The following is a 13041-nucleotide window of genomic DNA, read 5'->3' as shown; positions in this document are numbered from 1 at the left end:
AGCAGTGTTGGCAGGGCTTAGTGCAGTGGCAATTGTGAAACAGTGAATGGGTGAGAGGAAAGTAAAAGGGAGAGAGACAATACTGTACAGTATGTGTTTGTGGTTACACTGACTGATCTCATCTGTGCAGAGATTGTACCTTAACAGTAGCAGTGTTGTTTCCGCCTGCCCTGAGGCTTGCAATCAGGTCGAATAATTTTGCAGTTGCAAGATTGTTGCATGACCTGCTGGAACTCTTTAAGGCGAAACACACTCCTTGCTTGCTAGGTTTCTGTCTCTTTAAGAAGAAAATCCTTGCCCTGGTACCCAGTGTAAAACCAGGATGTAAAAGGGAATTATGCTGATTTTAATCTAGAACTAGTTTGTGATACTTTGCATTAAAGACAGTTAATCTAAGAGCTCCTCTGGCTACATGCAGAGGCCAAAACCACACTTCCTGTTTTGAAAAAGAGACGGGGAATCGACATGGCTAAGGCCCTACCTACCCCTCTTCCACCATCTCTCCTCTCAGGGAAGAGATTGTAATTAAAATTGGAAGTTTATCTCCCCTTCACACACCGGCAGCTTAGAGCTCCTTGAAAGAGTCCAACTTGCAGCACACGGAGCTTCAAACGCACTGAACCCGAGCCAGACAACCAAAGAGCTCTGCCTCTCTGTTCTTCATAAGCCTCTTACACATCCTCCTCCTGCTCCTGTTGCTGTTTGTGTGACTCAGCCGAAATGATGCCACACACATTCACGCACATTCTCACTTGAACAGATACAATAACACACACACACACACACACACACACACACACACACACGTTCATAAAAAGAATCCATTCCCATCATCGCTCGCAAACCTGACGATTCAGAATGAAATGAATAATTTTGTGTTGACCTTGAATGACAATGGCAAAGATGGTGATGTGATGACAGTGGTAACAGTCGTGAAATAATGTTTGAAACTCATTATTTTCTCTGTTTTCAGTGGCATATCAGAGAGGTGGGGAAGGTGTAAGCAGCGCTGGAAGGTAAGAGTTCATTTATTGTTTTTTAAAAATATTCAAATATTTAATATATTTCAAATATTTAACACATTTTGGGGAATTTATTACACATAGAAATCACAGATACAAAGGGATGTTAAATCTCTTGAATAGATGCGTAGGGTTGGGCAGGTGTACTTTTGGTAGACGAACACTAGGGGGAGTGCTGTGCCTTTCTAAAAGCAGCAGAGAGCTGAGGAGCTGTAAAGGAGGTGCATTAAGTATGATACAAACAGGAACAAAGCCCTATAGTCTGCCAGGAGCCCATTCCCATCCCATATAGTGGAGAGCCACATCCAGCCACAAGGCTGTGCCGTAGCATCACCGTAAAACTCATATATAATGGAGATACATGCACACACATAGCAACAACAACAACAACAACACACTTCTTCATGTTGTGGAATGGTGCATTGTGCACAAACAGTGAGACTGTACAGAACCAGACTGGGCAAACACTGCTTCAACTTGCTAACACTCATTTGTATTTCCGCTGGATGGCGTTTGGCACGTTTTCATACAACAGAGAACTGAGTAGACAAAAAAAGGGAAGGGAGGAAATGTATATTTATTTGTTGCCCTCGCTTTACTAAGAATACAAAATGTACACATTGTTGTACAGTACGTTTACGTGTGTGTGTGTGTGTGTGTGTGTGTGTGTGTGTGTGTGTGTGTGTGTGTGTGTGTGTGTTGTTCATGTGTTAATGAATAGTTAGCTTGAAGCCATCAGCACTAAATCCATATTCATTATATTATCCAGTTCTATGATTGAATCCCATATGCAGCATGGCTGTGTCAGCTCTGCACAAAGACAATGGCCATTTAATATCAACATACAACTGCCGGGGTGATTGAGGAGCTATTGTGAGATTGTATTTGGCTGTACAAGACAAATGTGTTCATTACCCAAAATGAATCCAAGAAATGAGTCATTTGAGTGGGAACGAGCAAACGTAATTCAATGCAAATTCAGTGTTGGGAAATGCAAACTGGAGTCATTCTGTGGAGATTTGAATACTGAAACAATGTATGGCACTGCTAGAGTAGTCTGACTTCTCTTTACATGTTAGATTGATTCATTTCATGAGCAATAGGAAGCTATTTATTCTCAGCTCTTTTAAAGCTCAGTGTTTGGCCTGAGGTCAGGTTGTACAGTAGAATCCTGTTGAACAAGTGATCTTGTATTGTGTTGGGATTAAAGCCGGAGAAACAGGAGCAAGACATGGAAACAATGGAGATGGATAGCCAGACGATGATGTGAAAGACTGGTCCGCATGGGTTTTTCTTCTGCTCGAGTTTCTCTTCTTTCCTTCCATAGAAAAAAAAAAAAAAAACTTTTTTTAAAATGATAGAGATGTTGTGTGACACCATGGAATCTACTCTGGGAGAGTTTTTTGGTTCACTGCCTGTTCAGGACGCGCATTTCGCAACATTGGGAGTGAATTTTATCTGGCTGTCTAATCCAGGCGGATCGCTAATGCTCACGAGGGCTCAGGGAAAGTGTCATCGGCTGTGGGCAAGTCAAGCACACACAATCTATTTAGCTGGGCTTTTTTTCTAATGTGCTCCATGGGCCTGTGTGTGTGTGTGTGTGCGTGTGTGTTTGTGTGTATGTATTGTATGTGTGTGTGTGTGTGTGTGTGTGTGTGGCCAAATAACCAAAAGTACTAAAGCCGGATTTCTAGTTTTTCTATTCTCAGCTGCTGGATAAATAAACTCCACATAATCTTCTCTTTCAAATATTGTGTTACTGTGGGTGTTTCAGTTCATTCACATAAATGTCACTGTGGTGTTGGCTTAGTCTCTTACTATTGTTAACCATTTGGCCCCATTTTTTTTTTTTTTAACCAGGCCTGGTTTGCTAAACATTGGGGAATCTGCCACTCAGCCCTGGCTGGCTGACACATGGCCGAACTCCTGCTCCAACCACAACGACTGCAGCATCAACTGCTGCACTGCAGGCAATGGCAACAGCGACAGCAACTTGGCGACGTACAGCCGACCAGGTATGTAGGCAACAACCAAAATAAACACTCCCCCCAAAGGCAATGATGCAGTCCTTGACAAAATAACTGTAGAGATAAGAAATATAGGCGCTGGGGGAATCCACAGTGCAAAAGGAAGTAAAATCTGATATCTGGGTTAGCTCCCTGGAGAGTTGTTCTGTGTATCTCTCCTTTCTGTAGGTCTCCACGAGAAAAACCTGGAGAAATATTAGGATTAAGAGTGGCTGTGTGCTTGTGTGTTTGATTTATCTGAGGTTAAAGTAGAGCTGTTTTAGGCAGGAAATAAAAGGAGCACACTGAGAGGGGCTTATGGCCCTACTCTGTTGCTAATCGAATTGCTCTGCTGATTTCCATACTGTTGTTATAGCCGGTAATGTAATTTCCCCTAAGTGCTCAGTTATTTAAGAAATGTGTAGCGGGCGAAGAGGTCAAGGCTGGACTGCAGACGGTGGCCAGAAGCAGAGGAAGAAAGAAAGAGAGAATGATAGAGAGAGGTGCACCTGGTAGACCAGATGAAAGAAAAGAAAGGAGTGATGAAGACTAAGTATATGCTAAAACATACGCAGAGATGTTTGGATGCAGGGAGAGAGTGTGAATGAGATAAAGTTAAGTAGGGTAGGTGGAGAGGGAAAAAAAGGGAAGAGATGTATGGAACACCTCCAGGTGGCCTTTTAGTTTATTCAGCACTACTACAAATGTCAACAAAAGGGAGCACATTTGGCCTCAAAAGCATATACGCTACTGCTATACAATATACACTACTGAGTATATACACACACTCAGGCACACAGTGACCTATCTGAACAGAGAACGGAGCAAAACTTGAAGCCAAAAACTTCAGTGTGGATGACACAGGACTTAATGTTATTAATTTTCAGCCATGAAAGTCTTTTTTTTTTTTTTTTAAAAACCTATCCATGGAAACTTGGACTGCAATGAAATGCTTTATGTTCTAAATTATGCACTTTGGGACTATGCCTTTAAGGGCAGCTCATAATTCCTATCCAGCTGTTCGGCCTAATATCCATCCAGCCATTCAATAGTTTCTCCTTGCCTCAGACCTCTCCCAATGAGGATTAATAATTCATTTTGTAGACTTTATAGTCATCAAGTTGAGTTTTTTCTCTGTGCTAATCACCCTTCTGAGGCTGAAGTGTTTAACTCTACCTTAACATGGTGTGAGATGTTTAACAGGGAATAACAGGCTAAAGGCAACCCTCACTCCTCGCATGACACCCCGCTGTATGACACTAAGGAGCTTGCCAGACGCATGCTTTGTGTGTGTGCCAAACCTAAACTCTGTGAACATTAAGAGGATCACTGACTAGGTGACAGAGCAAAGAAATAGGAGTTAATGTCCCTTTATCTCAGCCATAGGGGCGCTTTCACAGATCAAGCATTGAAGTGTCGAGCTGTTCCACGCAGCTGAAACGTGAGGCGCATGGCACGAGCAAGCGTGCACCTATGGCCGTCCTTGGTATTTACCGCAAGGCTGGCTCTCAGATCTGCTGGAGGATTTGAATATTTTATGAGCCAGGGAAAATTGGATCTGTCAGTGGAGCTGTGCTTTTACTGCGTGCCTCATTCCAGGTCTTTGATACAGACATGTCTCTCTGTCCCTCTCAATGAGCAAAGACGTTCCCACCGTCAGATGGAAAAGAACAGAGATGACACCCACATTGAGTCACGGGTGAGGCTGGGAAGAGACTGAGCGAGGGAGGTGTAATACCACCTGTGTCACTCACCTTAACTAGATCTTCATTTCCCAAACACAACTGAGACTTTAAATGGAAATAGAGATCTCTCTCTCTCTCTGGTGGGCACAGTGATCTCTCAAAAGCTTGACGTGAATATGTAAATGTTTCTTTCTTTCGTCAGATAAATACTTTCAGCCCTGTAGGTCAGACGATGCCCTATTGTTTCAAAGCTTTTAGCAAACTGGCATACTGCTGCAAAGCTGATCAGCAGTAGACGAGATTCATTAAACACCCTGCTCATGTTCTCCAGCCGACTGCATCGCCAATTATAACAACCAGATGGAAAACAAGCAGACCAACCTCATGGTGCCAGAGTCGGGAGTCTACGGAGATGTAGACCTGTCCAACAAGATCAATGAGATGAAGACCTTCAACAGCCCCAACCTGAAAGACGGACGCTTTGTGGGTCCGGGAGGCCAGCCGACACCGTACGCCACCACCCAGCTCATCCAGTCCTCCATCATGGGCAACAATATAAACTCAGACAGAGGAACCGGAGGGAGCGGAGGCGGACCCGGGGGTGGAGGGGAGGTGAATGAGAAACACTGCTGGAAGCCCACCTCGGTCCAGCAGCAGAAACAGGAAATGGGCTCCCAGCTGCAGTACATCATCATGGAGCAAAACAAGCTGAACAAGGGTGAGTGTGTGGAATACCCAACAGCCATGGTTAAAGAGGTCAACTCCGAGCCATGATCTTCCTCCGCTTCATTTTTCCCCCCTCTGTCCTCTCCTCTCCCGGCTCTTTCCGCTTCACTGTGGGCGCCTGTAGAAGAGTTTCATGCTCATATTTTCCTTGGTTCTGTCTCGCTCCTTTTGAAGTCAACATAGGCGTCATCACTCTTTCTTTCTGCCTGTCTGTATGGCATTCATGTAACCCCTCATCACCCTTCAAGCAATCATGTATAATCTTTGCCGCTAAATGTGAGCCACGCTTGAATTGCTGTCGTCGTACAGTATCTGGTTTGTCTTTTTGTGATGAAGGCAGGTGTGAAGGTTTATCTTTGGTGTCAGATTTCTAAAGGCAAGACAAAGATAATTTTTGGCTCTTTAGATGCTTTGAACAAAGCTATCATCACCTTGTTGGACCTGCAGAAAGGAACCACATCTGGTGTGATAGTTTTGAGACTTTCCTGCAGACGTTGCATGTGTTCACATACTCACCTGAAAAATTGTAAAGCATGAAGTGCACGGCTTTTGTCATGTGTAACACTGAACACTGAGCTCAGTGTAATGTCATTTCATGGTATACACATTTTCATATTTCCACTGTGAAATGGTTTTGTGCTGCTAATCAAATGCTGGTTCCTCATTCCCTTGTTCATTACCAAGTGGTTGCTTTGCTTGAATGTTTTTGAGTTTGCAAGACGTCTGCCCGGGGCCACACTAACAATACACTCCCACTCTGCCCACCGTCAGACCGCTACAGAGGAGGTGACAGCCCTATGCCAGCCACCATCCCCTACAACCAGACCCATGACAGCCATACTGGGGGCTCGTATAACAGCTCTGACCGAGGCAGCAGCAGTACCTCCGGTAAGAGGGTTGGGGCATAAAGGACAATGAGACTAGTTGCAGGAAAGACAACATATCCAAAAACTTTTTTCTCCCTGTTAGGAGATTTATTCTCAATTTTTTTTTTTTTTTTTTTTTTTTTTTTTTTGCTCTTTTCAATTTAACTGCCAATGTATTTTCCCAGCTTATTATAGTTGTGAACCATATAATCACATACACCCCCCCAGCTCCATTTGAAAATCCCAGTTTTCCTCAAAAGCAATAAATCACTTTGAGACACTAATAATGGTTGCTTTAAAATGGTAATTTGATTAATTTCCATGTCAGCTTATTTTGAGGAGAAATTGAAAGGGAGATGCCTTCGGAAAGTGGAAAATTGCTGAATGAAAGGAGAAGAGGAAACTGACAACAATGCCTCCTAACAAAGGCATGAGCACCATGCTAGGCGTTTGCTTGAGTCTTTTGTTTTCTGGGTGCAATGTCATCCAAGAGATGTTTAAAGCAATTTAGATAAAAAAGAACTTCCTTGTTGTTTTGGGGTTTTTTTTTTTTTTTTATTTTGTTTTTTTGTTTTCCTGCTTTCTACTTCATTCCTGTGTTTGTCCTTGCTTATTTTTGCATTGCTTCCGTTAATTGGCTTTACTTTAATTCAAGAACGGAGCAGCCTAATTTCATCAGGGCCTCAATGTCTGTCTGTGGACAAGGACAAATGATAACACATTGCAGACGGCATGCAACACTGCTACCTTAATGCCATGTATCCATTCTTATATTGCGTTTGAAGTTCAAGCCATTAAGGAGAAGGCTTTAGTGCTCGCTGCACCTCACAGCTCATTGGTTCACGATTCTAATAGTTTGGTATTAATTGGATCTTTTTCTGCCTGTTTTCTTCCCACCTTTTCTCTTGGTACTGGTTAATACCACTGTAAGGAAATTACTGTGGTTTATAGTATTTTCCATCATTTAATAACTTAGAGGTATGTGTGCACACTTGCATAAAGTGGAGGGCTGCATTAGCCTTGTCACTCTGACGTGTAAAACGATCTTTTCTTTGTCAGCCAGTCTAGTTAATGCATTTTATCTGCTGTCATATCCTTGCTCATTAACTTGAGATTTCTTCGACATTAATAATTGATGTGTTTTTCAGAGACGGGGAGAATATAAGTATGTGTCTGCAGGTGTCTTGTGACTGATGGAGTGCTTTTTCTTCCCCATTTTTTTTAAGCAGGGAGTCAGGGTCAAAAGAAGGGAATGCGCACCCCCAAACTACCCAAACAGAGCACAATGAATTGGGCTGACCTGCTGCCCCCTCCCCCTGCAAACCCACCCCCGAGTCGGAACGCAGAGGAGTACTCTCTATCAATGGAAGAAAGGTGGGACATGTCTGCGCAGACAAAAAGACACAGACAATCTGACAGGCATGCACACACTGTTTTTAAACACTAGTTCATTCTTCCTGCCTTTTCCACTGTTTCTCATATTCATTGCAAGTATTTGCCTTAAGGGTTTTCTATCTATTAGTGCTAGGTTCATGTCAAACCTTGATAGACAGATAGCATGAATATTAAGTGCATGTTTTTCTGGCTTCAGTATATAAACATTCATATTTTTTAGTGAGTGATGTGAAGGTAACAAGGCTTGTTTCTCTCTGTCGGCAGCTGTGACCCAGACATGCAGTGCCCCATGCCCCCCTCTCACATGTACCTGCAGCCTGATGAGCTGGAGGAGGAAGAGGAGATGGAGAGGGGCCCCACTCCTCCCATCCGAGGGGCAGCGTCCTCCCCTGCCGCTGTTTCTTACAGTCACCAGTCCACAGCCACCCTCACCCCTTCACCCCAGGAAGAGATGCAACCGATGCTCCAGGACGCGCCTGACAGCCATGAACGCAGGTACACCTGCATGACATCAAATGCTTTACTAGGATACAAGCATACAACAAGTAGAAAATGAAGAGTGCTCAGCCACATCTCCAGTTAAGATGTTGATGAGATATATGTATTATTTAAATCCTTACAGAGAGACAAGATCTTCAATCTGTTTAAAATTCAAAAACGTTCTCCATGTTGTAGCCCATTAATTCTAAATTCTGTATATTCTGTCGGCCATTTTTCAAAAGCATATCTTAGCTTTTAGATTGATTTGTTACCTCCCAGGGAGCCATTTGTTTCAGTTCATTTCAGTACAGCATGAAAATCAACTTCTAGCAATTTGAAAGTCGTTTGAAATAAGTAATACATCTCAGTCAAAATTCTGTCCATTTATTTTTTTGTCTAAGTTATATTAGCATCGCTTGGTGATGAGCTCCTGCTGTAGCAGGAAAAAATCATAAATTTAGGATTGAACTGCTTACAGAAGTCATTTTAACTATCCAACCCACATCATTGTTGGCATTTCTGTTTTCTTATTGCTTATTTTCTTGGTCCAATTTCAGGATAATATAGTTGTAAACTGTCAAATATTGAACATAATGTGGTGGTGTACTTCATTCAAAATCGTTAGCATTAATACACATTAATTAAACATTAGTGCATGTTATTTACAGTATAGTTTATTTTGTAAAACATGTCAAATCTGCAGCGTGCTCCTTTTGATAACAGGCAGGTGAATCAATTTCTGTTTTTATGTCTAATTTGTCTGAAAATATTCTACATTTGATGGGATTCTGATACCGTGTGTTTCTTACTTTTTGCAGGCGCCACGCTGTGAGCCCCCCACCCCCTCCGAGGCCCCTCTCTCCTTCACACACATATGGGTACATGACCAGCCCATTGGCCTTGGACACTGACGGTATGGAGGAGGAGGACGATATATTGGAGGAAGAAGAGGAGGGTGACGAGACAGATGCAGAGGTGGCCAAGATGCACTACCACCACACCCACCCCCACACACACCCCCACCATCCCCAGATGCACCCGCGAAGGTTGCTGCTACGAGGGCTCGAGCAAACGCCTGCATCCAGCATGGGCGACCTGGAGAGCTCAGTGACTGGCTCCATGATCAACGGATGGGGGTCGGCCTCTGAAGAGGATAATGTCTCTTCAGGGAGGTCCAGTGCAGTCAGCTCGTCAGACGGATCCTTCTTCACTGATGCCGACTTTGCTCAAGCGGTTGCTGCAGCTGCAGAGTATTCAGGCCTCAGGGTGGCCAAGTACCCCAACACACAGGGCCAGGACGTCGGAGGAGCTTCAGGTAGGTTTTATGAAGTCGGCCACATCCGCAAGAAATGTTGTTGCAGGAATTCTGAGGAAATGGAAAAAGCAAACTATTCCTGTGTTTCTTTTATCAGCACGAAAATACCAAATAAACCCATCAGGCCACCGTCCTGGCAGCCCGGTGTCTACAGACAGTAACATGAGTATGGCAGCTGTACACAGGAGGCCTCCTAAAAAGCAGAAACAGCATCCTGCAGGCCATCCGGGGAACCAGCGACGTGAAGCCTATAATGAAGGTACACATATGATTACATCTCAGTATTATAAAAAATACAGTATCAATTTTCAAAATCATGCTAGCTCAATATGCGTGTTGTTTCTTGTAGATTCCTACCCAAATAATGAATATGATGTGAGCCCTCTTTTTATACAATAGAATGTTAGCTAAGGTTACTTAGAGGTTAGTTTTTAACCAAATATAGATACTAGATCATGAACAGTAACTAAGTACACATGGTACAAACATTTCTTTTTCAATACTCTGTACGGTAAACCTTCAAAACATTATTTCAGAAACTGTCAGTAGTCAGGGGTGTGCATGATTGTCTGTGAAAGACATTAACAACTTAATGCAGCCAACACGCCGATAGAGAGACAGACGTGTAGCAGCAGTCGTGGGTCAGGTTTATCCCACAACTACACAGATGGCCAGGTTTGTATCAATGGCTCTCCCTCTATTCCCTCTGCAGATATGGATGTGAAAAGTGCAGTTCACTGTAATGTAGTGTCCGTAAATGACACAGAGTACGGGTGTGCCGTGAGCCAGAGTTTTAATCATCTCCTTTCATGTGTTTTATGCACATGCATACATGGCATCACTCCTAATCTGCATCAGTGCTGAACAGATCGGGCGAGTGGTGGGCTGGGGGCCAAGGCCATGGGTGGGTAGGAGGGAGGGGAAGGATGGGAGAGTCGTCTCAGGGGAGCTCTGCCCAGTTTGGCTATGCTGACACTGGGATGTCTCTCCACTCTAGCCACTAATGAAATTGATCCAGGTGCTCAGGCTCATACTGAAGTGCCACCTTTGAGTCGGCTGGGACCGAACATAAACCAAACAGAGGGCTAAATATCGGAGCAGGTGTACACAAAAAGCTTTAGCCTTGTTAAGGAAAAGAGAAATGAACTCTTCACAGGATCATTGTTTACAACACACGTCCTACCAGTGGAGAGCTGCTTTTTCCCCTGTGGAAAGATCTTTTTTTAAAATGTATCTATATGTGAGTTGTGTGCACATGCTCACTCTGCTGTGGACAATATGTGCTGTCCCAGAGCTGGCTCTCCTCTTAGTGTCAGGTGTCCTTGAGTGTTGGAAGCACTTGACAGGGAGATTTAATATCCAGCTCACTAGGAGCCAGACCAGCTATATCACTGCAGAAAATCCAACGCTACCCACACCCCACCAACCCCACCCCACCCCCAAACCTCCGCCCCCTGCCATCAGCCTTATATCCTGGCTTCTTCCCCATCCGCTGCCCCTCCCTTTGGAGTGATCTCCATCCCTCTCCGCTCTCTCCTCTTCTCCCTGCTCCCCTCTCCTCCGTCTTTGTTTGAGCAGCGAGGGGGCGGACTGACAGCTCTGCAGCTCTGTCTGTCCATCAGTCCTCCTGCTGATTGCATTTGATCTGAATGGATTGTTTTTCATTTGGAGGTTATTGCCTCGCCCCCCCCACCCCCACCGCCCCTACCCCCAACCCACCCTCATCTCTCAATACACCCCACCGCTGCATGGCGCCGTCTGTGGTCTGGAGGACTGGTGCTGAGGTGGTAGGTGAGGGAAGGTGATTTAATGAAATGTAAAGGAGGACAGAGGAGAAAGAAACCACTGATGTTTGCTTCATACACATTGTACCGTAATATGTATTTCTATAATTTGCTTTATGTCTCTCTACATTTCCAACTAATCCATACTCAAACTACTATCCACTGTAAGTACATGAAAAAACACCAGTTAAGGCAGCAAAACAGGTGAACCAGCAAGGGAGCCATCCCTCCTTCCCCACCCTTTACCCCTCTTTGACTTACTCATTTCACTTGTTTGCACAGTGGCTGTGGAAACACCCAGGTTATATTCCCCTCATGATTCATATTGCGTTTGACTCTAATGCCTTTGTCTGTCTCCTCTCTGTTAACCCTTTCCTGTCTGTTGATCTGTCTCAGCCTTGTCTGCCTAATTAACCACCAGGCCCTCCGGTACACCCTTCTTGGCAAGACACTTTTCAGACCTGAGCTCCGTCCTCAACGATATTTCCTCATAAATCTAACAGGCACCCCGCTCTTCCCTTGTAGTGAACTATATCTCACAGACTGTGGCATTGATCGGACTCGGACTGAGGCAGGACTCAGGAGGCAAGAGAGATATTAAAAAACTGCAGACGCCTCTCTGCTGTATGATATTGACTGGCCCCCTTTTGTATTCAGGAGGAGTGGATGGAGGTGGAGGATAATCAGAAAAGTGTATTGAAGCCGCCTGATTCCACCAACAAGACTCAGCAAAGACATCACCTGCCCCATTAGCCTTCCATGTGTAAAAAAAAAAACATGAATTAAAAAAATGAAAAAGAAAAGCTTTGATTCTTCACAAAGTCCAGTGTTGCACAATCTTAAAAGTGTAAGGGTAGCTATTGGGAAGCAAGAAAGGTGAGTTGGCACTTGCTACCTTTATTAACTTTCTAATCCGTTGTGGATTATGGGTCTGGCCGCCGACAAAACCATCCTTCAGGTCGGAGGCTGATTAGAAGATGAAAAGCCATCGATCGCAGGCACACAAGGCTTCTTTCTTGGCGTTTTGTTTAGATGGCCGTGTGATGTGTGTGAGGCTCGGCAGCCCACTGGCTGGCATCATATGAATAATGGCTCAAGGACAAGCAGCATTGATTCATTATCAAAGGAAGTCGAGCAGGTCAGAGAACCAGCTGATGACCGTCACGCTCCCCTTTTTCCTCTTCCCACTCAAATCTCATAACTCTGTGGTCAGATTCGGCCTGTCTAATGTCATCTGTTCTGTTTACTGTCAGTTCGGAGGCGTTTGCGTTCAGCACAGCCATGTGTAGAGATGTGGGTGTATGTACACACACTGCAGCTGTGTTTGTCTATCACCTTGCAGGTGTGAGACAGATGATACACACTAAAGTTTCAAGAGTACACAGATTCTTGTTCCTCAGTCTTGTGCAATTATCTAAACCCTGGTCTTTGATGTTAGCAGTTAATGTGTTCTTACTTCCTGTGTTTATCCTTCAGATCTCCCACCTCCACCCATCCCACCTCCAGCAGTGCTTAAGTCCCCTACACATCCCTCCAAGGCAGCCCTTGAGGGCCGGGGAGTGGTTTCCCCCAAAGCAGGTGAGGGTCGAGACAAGAGAGGAGGAACAGGGGGCTATAGAGCCCGAGAGGGCTCGGACCCCAGAACCAGCTCATCTGAACGCAGAGACGCTCAGGAGAGACAAAAGACTGCTCATGGAGAGAAAGGGAATAGACACGAGGGCAGCATCGCCAGCAAGGCACGCCAACATGCAGGTACTACAGC

General features: G+C 44.5%; 1 protein-coding gene across 1 annotated transcript in view; it reads left to right on the top strand.

Annotated features, from left to right (window-relative positions):
• robo1 (roundabout guidance receptor 1) overlaps positions 1-13041 on the top strand; it is a 127537-nt gene that overhangs the window by 112654 nt on the left and 1842 nt on the right. The window contains exons 20-28 of the mRNA XM_022759747.1: positions 974-1016; positions 2883-3037; positions 5045-5431; positions 6211-6327; positions 7535-7679; positions 7965-8195; positions 8999-9495; positions 9593-9754; positions 12756-13031. Of these exons, the coding sequence (XP_022615468.1) occupies positions 974-1016; positions 2883-3037; positions 5045-5431; positions 6211-6327; positions 7535-7679; positions 7965-8195; positions 8999-9495; positions 9593-9754; positions 12756-13031 (2013 nt within the window). The remainder of the gene's footprint in view (positions 1-973; positions 1017-2882; positions 3038-5044; positions 5432-6210; positions 6328-7534; positions 7680-7964; positions 8196-8998; positions 9496-9592; positions 9755-12755; positions 13032-13041) is intronic.

The sequence above is a fragment of the Seriola dumerili genome, unplaced genomic scaffold, assembly GCF_002260705.1.
Source record: "Seriola dumerili isolate Sdu_G_001 unplaced genomic scaffold, Sdu_1.0 BDQW01000330.1, whole genome shotgun sequence".
Lineage (NCBI taxonomy): Eukaryota > Metazoa > Chordata > Actinopteri > Carangiformes > Carangidae > Seriola > Seriola dumerili.
Note: the sequence above shows the minus strand (reverse complement) of the source record. Positions and strands in the feature narration are given on the sequence as shown.